This window comes from Drosophila virilis, chromosome 5 (genome assembly GCF_030788295.1).
Source record: "Drosophila virilis strain 15010-1051.87 chromosome 5, Dvir_AGI_RSII-ME, whole genome shotgun sequence".
Classification (NCBI taxonomy): Eukaryota; Metazoa; Arthropoda; class Insecta; order Diptera; family Drosophilidae; genus Drosophila; species Drosophila virilis.
The window spans coordinates 2,541,599-2,564,952 of NC_091547.1; the positions used below are offsets into that span (position 1 = coordinate 2,541,599).

The window sequence follows — 23,354 nt, forward strand, 5'->3', positions numbered from 1 at the left end:
CACACACACACACACACACAGCCAGTTTGGAGCGCGCCTATAAAATGAGCAAAACGCGGCGCGCTCTCGAACAGTCTCTTGATTTGTGAAGCATATTATTAAGACCAAACGCGGCGGTCGTCCAGTCAGTCGACGCAGAGCGCTGCAGCAGCAACAACGACGACGACGACGACGGCGACGCCGACGACGACAATTAGAACGTGCAAAGTGCAAAAGTAAATAAATAGCGAGTTATTATATGTTATAGCACGCGTGGCGCACAAATCTGTGGAATCAGTGTGGAAAATCCGACTATATCAAGCGCATAATTTGGCCAACAGCAAAACGCTCTTTTATGGCGCATCAGCGACACAAACGCAAGAACAATAACGGCAAACGCAGCAGCAGCAGCAGCTAGCATAAAGCAAAAAACAACAACAAATATTGCTGATTTATACAAATACAAATATTTTGCTAACTTTTGTACGTACAACGTTTAAAGCCATTTTGAGCACAATTGATTTATTATTGTTGTTGTTGTTGTTGTTGATATTTTTGTGCACAAAGCAGAAGACGTTTGCCAGCTGTTTGCTGAGAAAAATTGCGCTAAAATATTGACAATCCAATTGGAACAGAAATAATAAAAGGTTGGGCAGCCCGGTCAACGTCCTGCTGCCTAACAAAAAGTGTGGTTATGCACGGCATTGTCCTCGCTGCCGTCGGCTGTTGAAGGTGAGCCAAGGACATTGTGCCCTGCCTGCCGGCAGAGTTGGAAGCGCTCTCATAGCGCGGCCCATCAAAAGTTGTTGAAGATAACAGCCCTGTACTGATCCCGAACCACACCCCTGCCCCATACGCACACACACAGAGCCTCAAGATGCGTATTTTTCCCGTACGACTCTCGGCCGTCTCGTCGTCCATGTCGAGCTTGGCCAAAATGTTGGATTTCTACTCGGGCTTCAATCCGTCGCCGCTTTCAATCAAACAGTTTATGGATTTCGGTAAGTCAAACATGAATTTATTTCGTAAATACTTAGCCGCGGCCGGGTCCTTGCCGGCTTTCGTTAAGTTGCTCCCCTTCTGCCTCTCGCGCGCCGTCTCGCTTCCACTACTCTTCTCTACTCTCTTCTCTCTCTCTGCGTGTGTGTGTGTGTGTATTGCTGCAAGCTCGTTGAATAATTCCTGTTATTGTTATTCTAATACGAATGTAACAAACATTTGTTGCCTTGCCGTGACGTCACCCAAATCGATTGATTTGCCGCTTTGATCTTATCGGCTCGGCTCTTGCGTAACCTCTCTACACTATGCGAATCTTTTGTTGAACTTGTTTTTCTTTGATTGAAAAAGCACTCAAGTTTTGCACTCAGATGGGATGTAATCACTCAGTACGTGACAAAGCTTAGCTTGGGCTGCATATGGAATTATTTTGTTTTACTGCGCAAATTGCCGTTATCTAATGCCCAATTTATTTCCATTGGCTTGTCAATTAAACAGTTTTCACTGTACAACAACAACAACAACAACAACATTCTGTTGACTATGCAGAACTCAAGCCAGGCTGAGCGAGAGAGAGAGAGAGAGATAAACAGCCGTCTCAATTGCACGCTTCAGTCCCGAGCGCTGGATTAAACGACTTGAAAAACGGAAGTTCCCACAAATAGTTTTATTTTTCACAGTAGATGACAATGAAATTTAATATTTTAGCTACCAGTTGTTGAGCGCCCTCCTGCACCCCGCCCACCAGTTGCAATGACAGCTGGCACGTGCCGCCCAAGGACGTTTCAATGTCATTTACATTATTAACATGCACAAACATGCATAGGCCCATATGTATATGTATATGTTACATGTACATATGTGCACTCCGTTCTAAGCCGCACCAAAACCTGCCCCAATAAGCTGAGGCAAGCATAGCATATGACACTATAAAATACCCTGTACAAGTTGTCAATTACATGTGGGAAAGTTAAGAAAGGTTAAGTATTTTATCAGCCTGCGAATATATGTCATAAATGAATCTAGAGAGAAAGTACAAGAAATTGGAAAAGAAAAGGAAAGGAAACTATAAATAAGCGAGTATGTCAATTTGTTATACGTACATGGTATCTATAACAAGCGACCTTTACCGACCCTTATATAGGGTATCCATAACAAACGACCCCAACAGTTCTTAGCTCACGGCCCAAAAGGCAACTGGCTTGGAAACAATGCGGCCAAGTCAAGCCAAGTGGCTGCGAGGAGACCCAGTTTTTTTTTTTTTTTTTTTTGAGGGTTCAGCTAGCTGCTCGAGAAGGGGAGTGAGGGGGGAGGGAGGGAAGGCCTACTACAGGGTCTATATATAGAGAGAACAGCAAGAAGGAGGCAAGGCTTCCAAAGGCTTATTAATAGAAATTGTATAAAACAGACTCGAGACATGTTTCTGCCCTCATTCGAGTATCTACCTATTTAATAAAAAAAAAACAACACTTTTTATCCATTGTTTATAATCTTTTGTTTTTGTTTTCATTTTATATGATGTACAAATAAAATAAACAAGGGCTTTTCTAGTTAATTCAATACAAAATATTATTTAATTGTGTGCGTGACTGTACTTGAACTTTGATGCAAGCGATAAGATTTGAGCTGCTTTTGTTGCCAACTGTACTTGGCCAGACAGAGGCATACACATGCATAAGTATCTGTGCAAGGTTGATAGCATTTTCCATGGGAAAGCGCACAGCTGTGAAAATTCGCAACATGTCGTAGCTAAAAAATGTGAACAATAGTATGTTCCCGCCCACATATATATGCCATTTATATGGCATATATGGCATACATATGTTAAGCGTGCGAAACACGTATTATCACCTTTACAGGCCGCGTGGGCCCCCCCAGTAAAACAATAACATAACACTAGCAAATGGCCCACTTTAGATATGAATAATAATTGTTGTTGTTGACTTGTTCGGGCTAAACTGTACAGTGAAAGCCCCTTTGGACGCACAACAAACATGTGTCAAGTCGAAGAAGAATGTGAAGGTTAGCTAAGATTTAGGTTAGGTTCTTTCAAGATCTTTCGCTGAGGATATCCTGACTAAGGAAAAGCTGTCCTTTAGTAGAGTTATCACTGTACCTAGCTCATGCTATAACTAAGTGAAGCCCTAATCACTTTCCCTATCAATGGCCCATCCGAAAGCAATATAAAATATTTGATATGGCAAATTCGGAGGCTCGTTGTGATTATGCGAGCTGATCATGTGCCAAAAATGTTGTTTTTTTCTTTTTATTTTCATGTGATAAATATAACAATAACAACAACAAATGCAGTGACTAAAGTGGAAAAATATAGAGACGAGCATATATTCAAATCGAAATTTGACGCATCCGTTAAGTATACGCCGTGTATGCGTGTGTGTGTGTGTGTGTGTGTGTGTGTGTGTGTGTGACCATCTAAAGCAGCGAATATCGTGAACCGTTAAATATAACCAACGGCAGCATCACACGCAAATTTCGGACTTTGGCAACACTTGAACTTTGGATTCATGAACGGGTTTCGAGCAGACAAAAAACAAACAAACAAACACCGACGTCAAAACCTAACCCAAATAGAAAGAAGAAGAAGAAGCAAAACAAACAAGGCAAAAAAGTAGCGAAAAAAAAAGCTTCAACACCCCCGTTTTTTTTTTTTTTTTCGATACTCGTGATAATAATGTCAGCCACACGCGCGGCAAGTTTCTACGCACTTAGCGAATAGCCTGCAGGGTATATGCGAACTTTGGCCAGCCTGTGCTACTTACGCAAATTGAACTCGGTATTTTATGTTGAATTTGAAAATTTTACAGCACTTGTCGTCGTCAAGTCTACGCTTTCGTCAAGTTTGCCACACAAACAAACATACATGCATGCATGTAACATATACATGCGTACATGTATGCATGCAACTGTAAGGCAACGCCGAGTCCAGCAGTCCAGCATTTAATTCTTTTGCTTCGCTCTTGCTCACACGTTTCTCAGCAGCGGGGCAAGGGGCGCGGCAAAGGCGAATGTGAGTCAAATATACGCAAAAGATGTCGTCGGTAAAAGTGGATCTAATAAATACATACATACGTGTGTGTGTGTGTGTTGCTGCTGCTGCTGATGCAATAGCCAAAGATGCCAATTTAGCTGTGACGTCACGCTCATCTGCTCAAGTGGCTAATGTTACGGTAATTGAAATAGAAAACCGCGCGTGTAACTGTAATTGCAGTGCGAGCATTTCCGACTTGCGACTATCCCTGACCTTGGTCGTGCGAGTGTGCGAGGGGGTGGGGTGTGGTTGGAGTGAGCATGGCTGTGCGTATTAAGAAATTTGCCGCCCGCTGCGTGCGTTGTAAATTATTTATTGCATTTTCCAGCACTGCCGTGCAATTGAGTAATTGAGTGCGCTGCTGACTAAACCGTCAAGAAGAAGAAGAAGCATTCAATTGAGTACTAAATGAATTCGTGTCGTTAATATGTGTCACCTGTTTATATCCAATTACCGTTAACCACACTGATTATGCCTACGCGCACGCGGGTATCAAGAAACGATTATTGTTTATTAATATTAATATATTTCACTTATCACGCGAGGCGAAACGAAAGTGAAGACGGGCCTTATCACTGCCAATGCATCAAAGTTCTTGTCAAGTGCCAGACGGGTCCGATCAACTCATCAGAAGTCTATTTTTTTTTCGCAAACAATAGCAATAATAAAAACACACTCACACACACACACACACGCACACGTATACAGTCAAATCAGCCTTCCGCTTCTATTCCAACAATAAAGCATAAACATGAAAAAAAGCTCAATTTTGAGGTCAGCAGCTGGAGCTCGCCAGTGTTGTTTGCTATCGTGTGGTCGTGGAGGGTAGCAGGGGGGAGGGGTGTGCTCAAGCATTGCGCGTGTCTTCTGATCGCGCGTTTGCGTTCTCTCACTCTCTTTCTCTCGCGCACTCGCGCTCATTCGTTATCTCTCCATGTCCAGCCGGCAGATTCTCGCAAATTCTAATTAGGCTGACGTCGTCGCGCTTGTTTTGATGTTTTGTTTTTTTTTTTTTATTATTTTTTCATTTTCTTGTGAACCTGTTTGAGCGCAACTTTTGTTGTCTTTTATGCTCTCTTGTGTTTTTATAGCTCGTTTTATTGATTCTGTTTTGTTTTCCGAATTCGTTACAATTGCGGCCCATAAACAAAATGGCCGACAAAGCTATCGAAGCATTTATGACTAACTTTCAACACACACACACACACACAAATATCGTAAATTTGTTGATGAGGCCCTCAGTAAATGTTGTTGACACTCTTTGGTTTGCCCTCTGGGCCATCTTATCAGACTCTTTGGTTAGATTACGCGTTAATATGGGCTGCCTGCGTTCAAAGCAATCAACGAAATTAAGCGTTAGTCGGGTGAAAAAAGAGAGGCGTGTCTTGGCAAACTCTGACAACAGATGGCGTTCAGTCCGGTTCAAGGTCTCCAAATGAAAAACAATTTGATGTGCACAAGTGTGTACACATGTCTCCACATACATAAATGTAAATGTATTTCGAATTAATTTTCGACTTGTCGCCGAGTTCGTTGCGCTTATCAGTCGCTCGGTCAGTCGGTCGGTCGGTCCCTCTGTCGGTCAGTCGGCGGTTCGAATCGCATGTTTCTGCTTTCCTTTGCATTGTTCTTGTTCGTTCTTTTGTTACGAAATTGTTGACGAACAACAAACACAATAACAAAAACCAAACACATGAAAAGTGCAAAGTTTTTGTGCGGCTTTGTTTCGGTTTATTGACTAAAACAATGCCTTTTCGTTCTGGGTTTTTGAACTGAGCTCATTTTCTTTAAATAATCAATTAAGTATGGAACAGCTCAAGACTGAGCACAAATCAAAATAGAAACTGGGCTCTATCTTGCTCGACTTTCAGTTACCCTGTTAATTGCTCAGCTGATTTTTATGGCTTTATCTTTATGAATTCTTCACCCGATTTGGTAACACTGTTTTGCTTACCACATACCGTAATGGGTCTACACAAATTTTGCAACACTACTTTGTTTTTCTCTCACTTCAAATATCGTAATGGGAACACTTTTTAGAATCAGCTTTTCAAGCGAATTCGCGTTTTTGGCCTAACTAAACCCACTTTATTTACTGAGCAAACTCTTTTAAATGGTTCCTAATTTAATACAGGGTATACTCAAGTCCGATTTGCGTTTCTTAATCATGCATTAATTCCTTTGCATTCTGTATTTAAATTGCAATTACAAATATCGTAAAACTTTTAAGAATCCGCTTTTCAAGCGAATTGTCGTTCTAGGTCTAAGTAAAACCCTGCTTATAGCTGCTGACTAACCCTACTGAATGCAGGGTATACTCATGTCCGATTTGCCTTAATCGTAATCATTTGTTCGACGAATTCGTTGAACTACAGCTGACCCATTGCCCGATGCAAATGCAAATGAGAGCCAGCCTTGATAAGCGAAACTAGAACAAATACTAATAATGCCTCCCTCCCTCTGCCTTTCTCTCTTACAGGGCAAAATGCGTGCGAAAAGAAATCGTTTATATTTCTGCGCAAGGAGCTGCCCGTGCGGCTGGCGAATATCATGAAGGAGATCGCCTTGCTGCCGGATAATCTGCTGCACACGCGATCCGTGAGCGAGGTGAGCTCCTGGTACGTGAAGAGTTTCGAGGATGTGCTGGAGTACGAGAAGATCGAACCCACCCACGAGAATCTGCAAAAGTGTGAAAATGCTAAAAAAAATAATTGAAATATTTTAAATTTATATATACAATTTTGATTGCCTTGCAGATTTGTGCGCGATTTGGATCTCATTAGGAATCGCCACAACGATGTTGTCCAGACGATGGCGCAGGGCGTCATCGAGATGAAGGAGAACGAGGGCGGCCACGTGGACGCGCCCACCGAAAGCTCCATACAATACTTTCTCGATCGGCTCTACATGTCCCGCATCAGCATACGCATGCTCATCAATCAGCACAGTAATCCATCCATATATATATATAGATCTGTTCATTATAATCATTGTAAAACTTCTTGCCGCACAGCCCTGCTCTTCGGCTCCAGCCCGCACTCGCTGGGCCGGCACATCGGCTGCCTGGATCCCGCCTGCGATTTGTCGGACGTGGTGCGCGATGCGTACGAGAATGCGCGCTTTCTCTGTGATCAATACTATCTGACCAGCCCCGCGCTGGAGATCCAGCAGTACAGCAGCACGGACGAGGGTACACCCATCCGGACCGTGTACGTTCCGTCGCATTTGTACTATATGCTCTTTGAGCTGTTCAAGAACTCGATGCGCGCCGTTGTCGAGCATCACAATCATGACAATTGTGATACGTTGCCGCCGCTCAAGGTGGCCATTTGTCGCGGCAAGGAGGACATCTGTGTAAAGATCTCCGATCAGGGCGGCGGCATACCGCGCTCCCAGTCCGATCAGCTCTTCAAGTACATGTACAGCACGGCACCGCAGCCCTCAAAATCTGATCTGCATACGGTACCCTTGGCCGGCTACGGTTACGGCCTGCCCATCTCCCGGCTCTATGCGCGCTATTTCCATGGCGACATTGTGCTGCTCTCCTGCGAGGGTTTTGGCACCGATGCCATTATCTACCTGAAGGTGAGGCTATACATTGAATATATACATAGGATCGATGGGAACATCATGTTATTAGAGCTTATAAGGTATAAAGCTAGATCTAGTACATACCCAAGTCTGTAGAGGGAATATCTTAAAGCATGCATTTCTGAAAGAAGCCCCCAATATTCTTGGTCCTTAAAGTCCTTAAACACACTCCTGTATGCCATATTGAATACCTGAAAATTGGATCATAACTACCGAAGTTAACTGAGAACGTATTTGGCATATGTTTATGCCTTTATTTAGCTCTGTAGAGGGTTTCTCTTAGGCTATACAAAGATCCGGCATAGCTTACATTTCTGATAGCTCTGCCAGTTCCTGTCACAATTGAAAAAAATCTCATATTGAGAGATATATTCTTGATCCTTGGAATATACACACTGCCGTATTCCGTATTTAAACTCTGAAATTTTCAAAAAGATCGCATCGTCAATCGTCAAGTTAGTTGAGAACGTAGCATAATCTATGGAAACTACGGAAAGAATATCTTATAAATATTAAATACTCAACAAATACTAACTGAATTTTCTTTTTTTTTTTAAACCTTTGCAGGCGCTTTCCGATGAGGCCAACGAGCTGTTGCCCATCTTCAACAAAACGAGCTCAAAGTTCTATCGGGCCACGGTCCCAACCGGCGACTGGTCCAATCAGGTAAAATACGCTAAGAAGAAGAAGACGAGCGCCGTCAGCCAATAGACCAGGCTCTCCCACTGTGTGTGCACGAGTGTGTGTGTGTGTGTGTGTGTGTGTGTGTGTGTGCGTTCACCAAACCCAGAATCATCCCAGGCGACAAAAAATAAAACCAAACCCGAACCCGAATCCGAATCCAGAGATAACCCGCACGGAACCCGCAACAAGTCCAAAGTTTTAACTGAATCCTAATTATTGTTTAGCCTCTAATTGAATAGTTAATTTAAATGTGTTTGTTTGTTCTCCCAATTAATATTAATATTGCATTTGGTTGGAATCGTTTTGTCATACATCGCTTGACATTCCAGAAATTGAAATATGCGCATTTTCTACGGGCGGCGTTTTTCTTGTCGCAATTCTTTAGCCTTGGTCAATTACTTTGGGTTTTATCTGTTTGTAATTACAATTTTAGCTTTTAAGCACGATAAAGTCTTATATTTTAAATATATCTATCTATATATATTCATATATTTATTGCAAAAAGTCTACATATATATCTAATCTGGAAACATTTAAATTAGTTTTTTTTCAATGTGAATTAGTTTTAAGTTGCAAAAATACATTTTATCTGAACACACACACGCGGATACACATATATAGATAGATATATATATGTATATTATCTCTTAAGTTCTATTGAAGTTTTGAACAAATAAACTGTTGAAATATTTATACAAAAAATACACACACATGCAATTACCAACCTCTGTTCTTTGTTTACTTTCCATCCAAAACCTGATTTAACTATTTAACTATAATTAACAAGATTTAGACGCATGCTAATTACTGGAATTGCTTTTATAATCGAGATTCTGGACTACAGAATAGAATCATTATCGAATTTTAGCTGAGATATAATAATTTTTTTGATATCGGGAAAAAGTCTTGTGATATTCAAGGGACATCCATTTCTATTAAAAATGACCTCATTCTAAATTTTCATTGATTTTGACAAAAATTATTCATAAATTTTCTAAAAAATGGTTCAGTTATGTGCCCAAATCGAAGAATTTCCAAGAATCGGATTTCTTTTATATTATATATTAATTTCTCATGCAAATATCTCGAGTAAAAGTCTTCTGATAATCGAAAGATACATATTTCCAGATCAATTGCGATCAAAAGAGTTCGCATTCAAAGTTTTGATTAATTTTGTAAAAATATTTTTACAAATTTTGAGATAATTAATCGATTCTGTTCCCAATCAAAGAATTTCCAACAAAACAAACTTGCATTATCCTGCATTTAGACAATAAAAGTGTTCCTAACAATTGGAATTGGAATAAATTTGATAAAAAAGGACGAATTTATGAGGGTTTTACAGTTTTACAGAAATATAGTAATATTCTAATCTTCAGTTAACGCATGGAAAGAAAGAGGCTAATTTTGGAAGACTTTCCTTTTTGTGTTATATATAATTTATAAATTGAAACCTAAATGCATGAAAATCTCCTAAAAGAACCTTCTAAATTATTCCCCCAGCCCTAAATGTAGCATACTTTCTGGCTAAACCGGAAAAAAACCCCATGGAATTTTTCACTTGTGAGCGTCTCTTTGGTTAATTACAACTTATTTTCTTTTACTTCATTTTCTTTTGACTCTTTTATCATTTCTTTCAGAACTTTTCCAATCGCTGGCGTTATATCTATGGTTTTATAAAAATGTATAAGAATCCTTAAGACTGTAATAAAAATAATTATCCTGGGTCAGTTTCTTTTTTTTTTAACCAACTTGCAGAGTGTTTTTTTTTTATATTGTTCATATATATAATATATATTTTTAAGCACAAAACTAATTAGATTATAATTTAATTAGCGCATTCTTTCAAATTGAAATCTTTTGTGAAATATATATATATGAAACTTTTGAATACTCTGCAAGTGTATCCAAAACTTTGGCTAGCCAAAGTTTTCTTCAAGTTCTACTCTTGTCTTGCCACGTGAAATTTGCAGTGCGAGGCGAAAGCACAAAGACCTTTCCCTTTTTTCGCCCCGTTCTTAACCGATTTATAGCCCTTCTGATCGCTTCCATATATTGCTGGCCCATTCCAGAGCTCGGACATGAATGCACGCCAGCTGAACGCGACAACGCCGAAGCGCTACAGCGATCTGGACTAGGGAGCTGACCAGCTCGGAATGATACTCAGGACGTCTACGAACAACAGCAACAATAGATTTTAACCTACAGAGAGCATAAAGATATTGAATATACAATATACATATATATATATAGAGATAAATATCACTAGTTCTAGGCAAACATTCCCAAACACAAGAGCAACAGCAACAGCAATAATTATGTTTCGTATTTGTAATTCGTATTCATGGCAGAGTTTCGTGTTAAGTTTTCAATTGTTAAACTATAAAACAAATTGAGAAATTGTTAAAAGAAAAAAAAAATAAGAAAGTACATTTTAGAGAACGTTAAAAATCACTTGCATATTTTATAAGCGTGTTTTTGTGCAATCAACTGAAAAGGAAAAATATATATATAAAACGATTTCAAAACATAAAGCGAAAACCTATTTTTCATTTTAGGCGCTACAATTTATTTTTTACATCATAATAAATATTGTTCATTTCGCAGAGCTATACAATAATTAATTGCGTGTGCTTGACAGAGATATATATATATATATATATATATATATATATATATGCACATATATATGTACATAAAGCATGTCAGATATATATTTATAATATTCGTTTAGTTTGTTTATAATTATTTTATACAAAATTCTCACATTTAGGTTTTTAGCGTTTGCACATTATCACGACGTTTCTGACGTTAACTTGTTTTTGCTTTTTTTTTCATTTTGTTTATTTTGTTGTTAACTTTGACATTTTGCTCGACATTTGACATTCATTTAAACTATTTAACTAGAGCAACAATTGATTCGTTTAAACAAAGTGCATTCGATTCGATATAATATAATATAAGATAATATATAATATATATAATAATCATACATAATATGCAATATAAAATTATATAAACAATAATACACATACACATACAAGATTTATAATTCAAATTCAAAATTTAACGAAGCAGGCAAATATCGGAAAATAGGCTATATAGCTACAAAACTGTATACTCTCTCAATATATATAGTAACACGACTTTTTCGCGATCAACCGTATTTAGAAAGAAACGTGCGGCAAATGGCGTAATTAGCACCGCTTCCCTCCTCCTCTTCCTTGACTCACTTGCGCAACGGATCCAAGCTCTCCAGCGAAAAGTCATCAATATTTAGCTGACTCTAAAAATCAAATTGTATATAGAGATTATATAGTGCTGATCAATTGAATGTGTACAAATGTCGCGCCATTCGCTAAGTTAAAAATGAAAAGCTGCTGCGGAATTTGAGCCGGCGACTTTTCGCTTGCTGGTCCGACGCTCAAGTACGTACGTCAACGCTTTGATCAGCGTCTTTTCCCACTTTGAAGGCGAATTATTTAAAGCCTTGTCTGCATGTATCCTTTTGACCCAAGGAAGCTTCAATCAATCACCAGAGTCAGTCAGTCAGTCAGTCAGTCAGTCAATCAGCCACTCAATCATTTAGGTAAGTCATGCACTCATCTTAAACACGCTCCCTTTTGACCCAAGGAAGCTTCCTTGAAGCCTCAGCTTTGGCCTGCTTGTCAATCACCAATCAGAGTCAGTCAATTAAACAGTCAGTCGCTCATTCAATCAGTCAATCACTCAATCAGTCAGTTAGTTGGGGGCGCACTCCCCTTAAACACGATCCAAGGATTCTGCTGTAAAGCCTCATCTATGATCCTTGGTCATCAGTCAATCAGTCACTCAATCAGTCAGTTAGCTATGGCAGTGTAGTTCGCTCACCTTGAACACGCTGGGCCCGTTGTTCATTTCAAAGGGATCGGAACCAAACAGATCCGTGTTGCCATTGAGGCCATTGTTGCCGCTGTTGGACACCGAGGTGCTGCGCCGTGGTGCGGCAATCTTTGGCGGCGGTGCCACTGCAACCATTGAGAAATAATAGAAGTTACACAATTTGATTGACTGATTGAATATAATAGACAAAGAGACGTACATAGGGGCGGCGTTATGTTTAGCTCGCTGGAGAAGCCGCTGCTGTTGATGCTCAAGTTGTTGTTGTTGCTCAGGCTGCTGATGTTGTTGTTGTTGCTGCTGTTGTTGTTGTTGTTGTTGTTGTTGTGCAGCTTGTGATCGTTGTTGTTGAAGAAGAGCTGCTGGCCAAAGCTCTTGGCCGGCTCGAAGCCAAACAGATCATTGCTAATCGCATTGCGTCCATTGCTAAGATTGTCCTGAATCTCATCGGCGCGCGGATCAAAATCTGAATCCGAATCCGAATTCAAGAGCAGCTCATCCATTTTCTTGCCACCACCGCCGCCGCCGCAGCTGCTGCTGCTGCTCATCTGGCTGGACAGATTGCTGCGCGGCGGCACAATCGGCAAGAACGAATTGGGTGACGCCGAGTGTGTCGAGGCTGTCGTCGAATTGGTGTCAATCAGCAGCTTGTCCTCATCTGGAAAGAGTTGACAAATATGAGCAATAGGTAGGCTAGGTAGGGATTTAGCAGAAGGAGCAGGGTAGTTGGGTCTCTCAAATCCTCACCCAGCTTGCCGTTGCTGAGCGTCTCATTGCCGTTGTGCAGCTCCTGGCTGGGCGCCTCGACAATGTCCTTGATGCCCAGCTTGTACAGCATCGCATCCAGCTCGGCCTTTGGCAATTTAGCGGACAGTTCGCGTAGACGTTCCTTGTATATGGCAATCGTTTGCTGCAGATGCTCGATTTGCTGCTGCGCCTTGCTCAGATTCGTCTTCTCAGTGCTGTCCATGAATTTTCTGCAAGACCAGGAGAAGGTGAGCGAGGTGTGGCTGGAAATAATATGCTGGGCAACCCACCTGTAGGCCAAGTCGAAGGCCTGGCCAATGGTCAGCGTTATGTCCGAGGCCAGTTTATTTGATATGAAGACGAAGCACTCGTGCGTCTCCTCCGGCTTCGAACTGCTGCTTCCGTTGTATCCATTCGTGTCCATGGCGCCATTGTCCTTGCTCTTGACCGTCTTGGCAATGAAGCTGAAGAACTTCTTCACACCCTTCTCGTCTGCACAGTACGAGATGTTGTACAGCGGAAACTGATGCAGTATTTTGTGTGTGCGCGGCTCCTGTATGGCCACGCCCTTGATGCTTATTGTAATCTCGAGCTTCTTGAATTTCTCCTGTGTGCCCGTCTCCGCCTTCTTCATTTGCTGTGCGAATTGCAGTTTCCGGATTGCATCCTTTACAACCTCAATGCCCTTGGGCTGGTCCACGCTCAGGTTACCAAAGAACTGGCGGCGAGAGTAAAGAATGTTAGCAATAAGTTTCGACTAGGCTATACCCTGTACAAATAATCGAACAGCAGCTGCGATTTATCGATAATTATCGATTTATCGTTTGGAATAAACTTGAGGTCTCTGATATAAAGACGTGGCTAGATCTGGATCTGAACTGCGACATACCCTTTCTTTTTAGGCGAACAGCATAATTACAGGGTATACAGAAACAACAGCTGCGAGTTATCGATAATTATCGATTTATATATCGAAGCTAGTCTCTGATATTAGATAGAGACGTGGCCAGATCTACTCTAGGAATGTTGTTGCCTGTTGCATGCACAACTGCAACATACCCTTTCTTTTTAGGCAAACCGAGACTTATCGATAATTATCGATTAATCATTTGTAGTCTCTGATATTGAGACGTAGCAAGTACAGGGTAAAGGAATTGTTGTTGTGTTCTCACCTTGACTAGATAGACCGCGTGTCCATTGATCAGCTGCTCCGGCGTGTGCAGCCAGTTGCGTTTGCCGCTCTTCGAGTCGCCTTTGGAGTTGCCGCCGCTGCTGGCGGCACCGTTGCTGGCGCTGTTGTTGCCGCTGCCGTTGCCGTTGCCAACGTGGCAATCGCTGCCGTCGCTGGCGTCCTGCTGCAGCTGCTTCTCCTGCTGCTTGTTGCTGTTCTGCTTGTTCCAGAACTTCAGCTGGGCCATTTTGGCGGCCGCTTTGCTGCCGCTGCCGCTGCTATTGCCCGCTGGCTGATAAGGCATCTTTATCTATCTGTGTGTGTATCTCTCTCTCTCTCTCTCTTTCTCTGTGTGTGTGTGTGTGTGTGTGTGTGGGCAGCTCTGTAAAACAAGATACATTCGGTTAGGAAGTTCATTCATCAATTCATTTCGTTTCGTTTCATTTGGGCGCGATTTGAACTTTGATTTGTTTGGGGCTGGGCCTTGGGCCTTGGGGTTTTTTTTCCCCTTTGTCAGCTGCAAGTTAATTTGCAAAAATTCCGTCGATTCCGATTGTCCCCAGACATTGGCAATTGCTAATTAACGTTTTTCTGTTATACAACTTGCAATGAATCTGAAATGCATTCCTTGCCAGCTGTTGAGCCAATCCCCAGTGCATCTGCATCCACACACACACACACACACACACACACTCGCACACACACACATTCATCAAACCAGTTGCCCGAGCAGCCCCCAGTCGTAAGCGCTAAGCGGTAACAACCTCTGCATGATACAAAATCTGTGCTGCCAGTTCCGCTGGTTTTCCCTCAAATCTAGCTATTTTCTAGCCGATATTAGCCTTTTCTTTTAAAGTCCAGCTACCATTTACAGCGATTTCTTTAGCTTTTTGTTCTGCTGGATTTTAAACGGCGACCTTCACTAGAACTCGTTGGTTTTTTTTTCAATTGAATACTTTACAACACTGGCTACGATCCGTCAGTCAGCTGGACGTCACAGTGCGGCCTCCAAAGACAAAGCCAAGACAATAAACCAGAGTTTCTCAGAAGCACACATACACACACACACACACACACTTGTGAGTGGAACAAACAGTTGTCCAAAGTCGGGTCTTAATAAAAATCACACCTTGCGTCCGTTGGGGACGTACCTTATGTGAGATTCTCGTGCAATTCTCACATTTCGTGCTGTTTTTGTGTCACATAATTAAGAAAAATCTTGCAAAATATAAACGAAGCCTTGTATTCACGCAAACACACACAGTACAGTACAGTATGCACTCGCTAATAAGAACAGTGGTTTTTTTTGTTGTTGTTGAAGTAAATAAATAAATCGCAGTTTTTGGCAATTAATTTTATGCGGGAATTTCCCGCAACAGCTGTAAACCTGTTTATTGCCATGTTTTGCAACACTGTTCGCTATGTCGAGTGCACACTGTATGCCTGTACATAGGTTTGATTCATTTTGAAGCTGATTTGGGAACTGGCGCTGGGGCATTAGGCAACAACAACAACAACAACACGACAACAATAATGGCACAAAAGCGAAAGCCAAATTATCCACAAGCGGCGGCATGCGATGACGAAAGCAACAACAGCAACAACAACAACAAAAATGGAAAAATAGCACAGCAGATATATGTACATATGTATGTATGTATATTGCCACAGCTTAACGAAACGAAATGAAAAGTGAAACACCCTGTATTTGGCAATTGTGCGCAATTATAGCGCCGCAGCCGCCGCCGACGACGCAATCAAAATAAAATTAAAAATTAAAAAAAAAAAAAAATATGTATAAGCAGCGCTCAGCTGACAGCAGCAACTGCGACGAACAAAAGAGATAATGTCGACAAGCCAAAGCTAACCGCAATGACGACGTCGACTGCGACGTCGACGCTGACGTCTGACAGCTTCGCGGAAGTCACTGACGTCTGCCAGCCACCCAACGCAAACACCCCCCCTCCCCCCACCGTCGACTATTCGTTAGGTTTAGCATGCAGAACGCGTGTGCTTTTGATGCGCACTCAGATTAGAAAAACTCAACGACAACAAACCGCAGCAGTGTTGTAAAAATTGTAAATGCCAGAATATGCATGAACATGCGCAACGGCCAGCGGCAGCAAAGAGAACTGCGTGGGCGTACGGAGTGTAGACATTGCGGTAAATTCAATTGCTTTCTGTGTTGTGTACTGACTGTGAAATTTTGATCGTGTACCATTTAGCTATGTTTCGTTCCCGCACCCCCCCCCCCCCCCCCCTCACACTCAAAAGATAATCACATGCTATAATTTATGCAGCAGCGTGTTGGTAAACGTTGATTTATGATTTCTTCTCTGGCCTGCAGCATATTTTCTTTTAGGACTTTATCATTGGGCACACCACTTGAGAAACAGGTGGGTTTGCGCTAAACCAACAACAAGCCACAATAACAACAAATTGTTGTTTGCTAACAAATGTGCGTCTTTTAAGTCTTTAGCATTGCACAAGACAAGGTATTAAATAAACGCACGAACAACGCAAGAAAACAATAAAAACTTTCATAATTAGCGGGCGCTGCGTACTGCGCTTGCGTGTGTGTATGTGTGTGTGTGTGTGTGTGCGCGTGCGTGCTTAGCAAGAAGCAAGTAAAATCATTTTAATCAAACACAGTGACACACTAATGGCCATCATATATATTCGTAATTTTACATTTGCACTTTTGCTTTTCTTTGCGCTCTCATTCCAGCTGAGAGCATCCGCAAAAAGCACGCATACCGTTTGTTTAGCCAGGCGGTAATTCGTTGTTAAATGACGTTTTTGCAGAGTTTCGCACAATCTTGCAGAGTTTCAGATTTTCACCGCTATTTTACAGCGCCACGGCGCTAATACGTAACGTACACGTCGGGAGACAGCTGCGTACTAAACAACAAAAAAGCAAAGCTTCAACTTTTTCAAGTCGTTTCGTTTAATTCACTTGCAGCGAGCTCCACACAAACACACACATGCACGCAAACGCGAGAGGGGGAGAGACAACAATAAACAATTGTTAAGATTGCCGCTCGCTGCTGAGATAAATCGAGATTAGAGCACACAACAACAATAACGACGCCGCTTCTGGCAAGTGCGAGAGCACTCACACACACATACACACATACATGTATGTATGTATGCATGTACGTGCACACACATACAGTTTGTAGCAAATAAAATGTACTGTAAAACTAAAAGTTTTGCAAAACTTCACGTTAATATAACATTAAATACACGTGAGCGCGCTCTCCCAACTCTCACTCATTATAACATTTTAATCTCTTTCTTTTCTCTCTCGCGATCATCGCCCACATGACCTGCAACTCTCGCAGATGACAGTGCAAAAAAGAAAAAAGAAGAAACAACAAAAAAAAAATACTTTAGCAAGGAGCAAAAACTAAATAAGCGATTTATTTCCAGTCAATACCGGATTTAGATTCTAAATTTGGACAATGGGCCAAATTTACATACATATGTACATACTTTTCACTTGTTCAACAATTTTCGCTAGTTTTACTCGTTTAAAATGTGAATCTTGCCTTGCCTTGTGTGCTGATTGAAGAAATTAGTGCAATTGATGCGATGCGGGCGAGGGTGCGCAGCTGGGGACTATGTCGGCGGCGGCGGCACAGTTTTCAGTTACACGCGATGCACGATGGACAAATAACAACAACAACAACAATAACTATAACAAAATCAGCACAATGGCGGGATGCTGCGGCTGGTACAAATACAATTACAACAACAACAACAACAACCGTTTACTTTTTCGCGCGCTCTCCGTCTCCTTCTGTCTGTCTTGCTTTCTCGCTCTCTATCGTTGTGATGTGGACTCGTCGCGAACTTATTTTTTTGTTTCGTGCTTTATTTTTATTTGAAATGTACTGCGCAAATTTACAACAAACAAGATAGCAGCAGCCGCAGCAGCAACAACAACCACATCGACACTGACGATGGAATATCCTCACCACCTTCACGGTCCGTCGATTTGTTTTTACCGATCACGCGCAAGAGACTGAGGCTTGAGTTGCCGTTGCGTTGACCAAAAAGTTATGAGGCCGTTTCATTTTGCACCTGCCAGGGCTGCACACTCAGCGCTTAACGCAAAGCAACCAATTGCAGCGGCCAACCAATGTGCATGTCCATCCCATTGAGCTGCCGATTTCCAGTGAGCAACTCTTTTTGAAGCGAATGAGCGAAAAATGTTTTACAACAGCCCTGGTTTGTGTCTGATACATACGTAAAACTAGTTATTGCTCGCTTGCGATCGGCACATACGGCTTGCCAGACACACGGCATGCGCTACAAGTTCAAAGTAAGTTCGTCAAGTTGTACACTACATTTTATATTTCACAATACAATTATATTCTAGTTCTTTTGTAAATTAACAGTCAATTGCGAAATACTAATTCGTGTCAATCTTGCGCACTTTTATGCTAACTATTTCACATAAGCCCAGTGAACTCCAATGCCCGTCAGCTTCAAGTGTAGGTGATTAAGCGTAGTTTTCTCTTTTGTGGTTGAAGCACACACACACAGAGACACAAGCATGGGTATGAGTAATCGCTCATTTGTGCGACGGAGTGTGTGTATATTTAAGAGTTTTACCTGTTGCTTTTCAATTGTTTTACATTTCGCCTGGAATTATTTTGTGCACAATTTGTCAGCTTTACGTTGGCCTGTTTGGCCATTGCATACAGAATTAGCTAATACTGTTAGATTCGTTTTACAATTACAGCTACAGGTGGCAAACAGACCACACACAAATACCCTTACATGTTTCGACATGCATATATATGAGGAGGTTTGTATGTATTTGTAAGCTTTGCTTGTGTAAAAACAGACCCGACTTGAAGACAGTGTTGTTGTTGTTGCTGCTGTTGTGGAGAGGGCAGAAGACCAAAGCAAAAGCGGCAGCATACATACAAATATATATGTATGCATGTGTGTGTGTGTGTATGTATGCGCATACATCTGCGATACGTAATTTCTTGGGGTTTTGTGTTTGGCTACTTGAATTGCAATAAAACTGGTTTCTAAGTCAGGCGTATAATGTACAATGTACATACGATTGCATGCCGATATGTACATGCATGCATACATATGTACGAGTGTACATACGAGGATTTAATTATGGTTGTTGCTCGTTGTTTGTTGTTGCAAGGCAATTGCATGCCATGCATTTTTTTCCATCAGTATTTTTCTTCAATTTTGCCACACTCTGGCGGCAGCAGCATTATACTGTAAATTGCATCGACAGGCCAACTGTGTTGATGCTCCCGAAACCGGCTTAACGTGTACGAGTGTGCGTGCGTGTATGCGTGTGTGTATGTGTGTATTCCAGGCTTGCATTGGCATCCCGGTACCTGCGACTCTCACGCTCTCTGGCTCAACACAAATCTGAATCATACTCGCGCTCAGTTAAAACAAGAACAACAACAACAGCAATGCTCTTCAGCATTTACAGTTAGGGGCCGTTGCTGCTTTTGCCATTTTCCTCAACTGCCAACAACAACAACTTGCTGGCGAATTCAGTTTTTGCATTTTGTTTTCATTGAGGCTTTCGTTGAGTCCGTTCATAGGGCGACTCAGGCAACGAATGGGGCGTTTTTTTTGTTGTTTTGTTTTGTTTGACTTGTGCTGATGTCACACGCCCAACGCCCCCTCTACCCGCCCCCTGTGTTAGAGCAGACGCAGATCAGCGAAACCTTCTTTTTTTTTCTCTCCACAAAACATGCAAATTATAAACAATATTGGCTTTTAATTTTGTTATTGCGTATGATTTGCGCTTATTGTTGTTATCGATGCCGTCGCTGTCGCCGCCTTTTGGGGGCGTTGACTGACATTGTCACGGGTTCTGCAGGGGACTGGATGGAGGGGGTAGAGGAGGCCTTGTATTTAAATCAAGTTTTGTTATTGTCGCCGAGTCTGACTTTATCATCAGCGCTTCGTTGAGTTCAAAGGCCCAATTAACCAAATCCATAAACAACAACAACAACAATTGCAAATGGGCGGCTGTTTTTTTTGTTTTTTCTTATTTTTTTTTTACTGCTGCCGCCTGTTAAATGTCATAAACATTGTTAAATTGTAAATGCATTTTTGTGTGCACATATCAAATGGCAGTCGCAGCCAGTTTTCCGTTTAGTCGTAGAAACGTGCTGGTGTTTCTCGAGCGCAATCTTCAAATAAAACAGCAACAACAACAACAACAGAAAAACAACAATATTTTTTTTTTGAAGCCTGGGTGCAGGCCACATCGTTTGCTGGCAGCGCAGTCGCGACGCAGGCAGCATAATTTACATACGTGACAATGCCAAAGCGCAGCTCAAGTCACGTTTTCGTTTCACGCTTGTTTGATTGAACGAATGCGCGTCTGCTTATCGCGGCGTTGTAATCACTGGCGCTGTCGCCACCGTGAACACCCTGTGCCTGTTGCACTTGCTAAATCGTTCAAAATGTGATCTGGCTTTGGCTTGACTTTAGCGCTTATCAGCACGCTTTCGAACACTGTACGCCCACCACACACGCGCAACTGTCAATGTGTGTGTGTGTGTGTGTGTGTGCGCGAGTAATTCAATTATTTTGTATATTATTTTCAATGTGCAACAAACGCGACAATAAAATAACAACCCCAACAACAGCACAGATAAGTGTTGTCGCTCTTGTTGTTGTTGTTGTCGCTGTTGTTGTAGTTGTTGGCGCTATGGCACCGACTGGCACTGGCACTGGCACAGCAATTATTCTGTATTCGCTTGGTCGCCGTTGAGATAGTGTGAGACTTCCGTTGAGCAGTGTCGGCCGAGGGGCCGAGGGGCCGGCGACGGGGCAGCGAGGAAACGGAAAACAGCGAAAGTTTTGTTTTCAAAGGAAAACACTTAGAGAGGGCCATTTTTTTTTTGTTTATGCAGCACGATAAGCAGATCGTTCTCTTAATGGCATAATAAATTGCAGCATTTGCGAAAAATAGAAAAACGTGTGACAAGGTCATTAAATTTAAATGTGTATGACAAAATTAAACAGCGTTTTTTGCGCGCTCAACAGCTTTAACACAGTGGCAGCACTGGCAGCAACAGTGTTATGTTATGTTTTTTCAGCAGCATGGCAACAGCTGTTGGTTGAGCACTTCGCTCAACAGCTGCTTAACAGTGGGAGCAGAGTGTGGAGTCGCCCAAGCGAGCTATCGCTATGCAAGCCTAACATTTCGATAGGCAGTTGTGCGCATATCGCCCGACCACCGCGATTTGTTGACCGTCTTAAAAATATTTATAATTGAAACATTTATATTTGATCGCCAATTTTCTTATTGCATTTAACGTGGTCGCGCAGCTGCAATAAATATAAGTACGTAACGTATGCGCGGTACAAGCGAACGAGTGCAAATTAGTTTTGTTTACCTTTTTTCCCGTGCTGCTGCTGTTCGATATCGAGAAATTCGCTGCCTGCAACATATGTACACACACGTATGTAAATAGCCATATGCATATGTATATATATGTATGTACTACATATATATGTATATGTGTGTGCTGTTTGTGCGTTCGCGGAAAATGGCATTTAATAGCAGAGAACAGTTAAGTTAATGCGCAACGATGCAGATGCCGTCGCCTGCAGTTGCGCTGTTCACCAGGTGTTTATTTTAAGAGTGGCCCCCAAAACAAAACAAAACAACTAAAAAAAAAAACGAAAAACCACAACAACAACAACAACAACGAGGAAAAACGTTTGACGCGCGAGCTGTTCACATGGAAAGCGTTGCCCAAACAATTGGCTTTTCCCGCTCCCGCAGTCGTAGCCGTTGCTGTTGTTGGTCATGAATCTGAATCTAAATCGAAATCTGCAGCAAAGTAAGTCAAACAACACACACACACGCACGCACACGCACGCACACGCACACATGTGCACGCACTGTGTACATAACATAATTATCGACAAGTTGCGCTGTTATCTGGCTGATAAGTGCGCTGCTTCGATTAGCATTGTCTTATTGGTTTTCCAATTAGATTTGTTCCACTCTCATTCTTGTTTTGTTCTGTTTTTGTTTTGAGGCAACGGCACTTTTACTCTTTGCGGTTTCTTTGGCACATTCTCTTTCTCTCTCTCTTCTGGCATTATCTGCGCGCGTTCATCTTTGTTTGTTATCCCTGCAAAAATCCTATTTGTATATTTATTAAGTGCCTTGCCTTATTTATCTTGCGTTGCTTTTTTTTCGGACTGCTTTTGATTTATGTTTCTAATAAAATTTCAATAGACTTGCAATTTGTCGTTTTGCATGGCAGCGAACCCCCCCCTCCGCCCCCTCGCATGACATGCGTTTGCCCAGCGCCCTTTTGTTGGGCTTCATGCCACGTGCGTTGGCACGCACAGTGGTTGCAGCATGCCCAAAAACGAAGTGAATTTTAAAATGCATTTGTTTGTATAAATTTAAAACTCTTTTACTTATTAGCTTGAAACTTTGTTTAGATATTTGTTATATTATTTGTGAGTGTATTAAGGTTTTTTTTTTTAGGTTTTTCCAACTTTCATTAAATATTTGCGCACACATTGTTTATTGTCTCTTGCCACACTGTGCCGCCTCACACATCAAAAGCCGCGACGAACGCAAAAATATGCGAAACTTCAGCCAGCGTCTCCCGTCCCCCCCCTTTCCTGTTGAAGTGTTTTATGTGTTACGCGGACTTTGGCAGGACTTTTGTTGTTACTTAGCTTCCTTTTAGTTGTTGTTGTGGCCTGTTAGGCCTAGGTCCTGCCTTTGGGTGTCCTGCGTCCTGTGTCCTGCCATACATTACAATGAAGTATGTGCGCCCGAATGAATGGTCGCTGCTCAGCACTGGCTCCTGTCCTGGGCGACTTCTACTGGCGACCTTTTCACTCACACACTCACACACACACACACACACACACATGCATACATTTATAAGTACAGTGAAAGCTCTCATAACGTTCGCAGCTGATCTTGGCTATAACATTTCTTAGCTTCGCACTGTTTGCTTTCTTTGGGCTCAAAATCTTTTTCCAAAGCTGACAAAGAGATTTTCGAATTGTTAGCTGTTCGTGCCGCGCTGGTTTTACTGTACCATATATTCTCTTAACATGGTCACAGACGGCCAGCCGTGGCAGCGGCTAATTATGACCCGCACGTTTTCTAACCAAACAGCTGGCCGGTGGGCGAAGGGGGAGGGGGGTAGGGTTGCTGCTGGCAGGCAAGACCACCACACCCCTGGTAGGGGGGGGCATACAAGTGTTTAG

At 42.0% G+C, this 23,354-nt stretch overlaps 3 protein-coding genes and 1 long non-coding RNA gene across 12 annotated transcripts in view; 2 read left to right on the plus strand and 2 right to left on the minus strand.

The window, feature by feature from the left end:
- The first annotated feature begins 56 nt into the window (after positions 1 to 56).
- Positions 57 to 10,999, plus strand: Pdk (pyruvate dehydrogenase kinase). Of its 2 annotated transcripts, XM_032435836.2 has the most exons (7): positions 57 to 462; positions 550 to 980; positions 6,504 to 6,711; positions 6,781 to 6,971; positions 7,038 to 7,609; positions 8,183 to 8,281; positions 10,372 to 10,999. In XM_032435836.2, the coding sequence occupies exons 2-7, from the start codon at positions 857 to 859 to the stop codon at positions 10,435 to 10,437; spliced, it is 1,260 nt and encodes a 419-aa protein (XP_032291727.1). In that variant the 5' UTR covers positions 57 to 462; positions 550 to 856; the 3' UTR covers positions 10,438 to 10,999. The 2 variants fall into 2 exon arrangements, with proteins under 2 accessions (XP_032291727.1, XP_032291728.1); XM_032435837.2 differs by lacking the exon at positions 10,372 to 10,999 and adding an exon at positions 9,940 to 10,029 and having other exon boundaries at positions 58 to 980.
- LOC138911361 (uncharacterized) lies at positions 547 to 2,170 on the minus strand. The gene is made up of 2 exons (XR_011416905.1): positions 2,079 to 2,170; positions 547 to 1,997 (listed from the first exon to the last, which is right to left on the minus strand). It is a non-coding gene; the product is annotated as an uncharacterized lncRNA (long non-coding RNA).
- Positions 11,000 to 11,024: 25 nt separating the features above from the next.
- On the minus strand, positions 11,025 to 18,131 carry ced-6 (PTB domain-containing adapter protein ced-6). Of its 4 annotated transcripts, none has more exons than XM_015168418.3 (7): positions 17,874 to 18,131; positions 14,098 to 14,478; positions 13,216 to 13,643; positions 12,926 to 13,155; positions 12,381 to 12,836; positions 12,170 to 12,306; positions 11,025 to 11,585 (listed from the first exon to the last, which is right to left on the minus strand). In XM_015168418.3, the coding sequence occupies exons 2-7, from the start codon at positions 14,398 to 14,400 to the stop codon at positions 11,529 to 11,531; spliced, it is 1,611 nt and encodes a 536-aa protein (XP_015023904.1). In that variant the 5' UTR covers positions 14,401 to 14,478; positions 17,874 to 18,131; the 3' UTR covers positions 11,025 to 11,528. The 4 variants fall into 4 exon arrangements, with proteins under 4 accessions (XP_015023904.1, XP_070066060.1, XP_070066059.1 ...); XM_070209959.1 differs by having other exon boundaries at positions 17,867 to 18,131; XM_070209958.1 differs by having other exon boundaries at positions 17,653 to 18,131.
- A 221-nt stretch (positions 18,132 to 18,352) lies between these two features.
- Positions 18,353 to 23,354, plus strand: part of Camta (Calmodulin-binding transcription activator) — a 51,726-nt gene continuing 46,724 nt past the window's right edge. For 4 of the 5 annotated variants that reach the window (XM_015168422.3, XM_032435824.2, XM_032435825.2 and 1 more), the window contains exon 1: positions 21,324 to 21,952. In XM_015168422.3, coding sequence (XP_015023908.2) covers positions 21,919 to 21,952 — 34 coding nt within the window. In that variant the 5' untranslated portion in view covers positions 21,324 to 21,918. Of the gene's footprint in view, positions 18,424 to 21,323; positions 21,953 to 23,354 lie in introns of those variants that run through there. The other variant, XM_032435827.2, reaches the window with a different exon arrangement.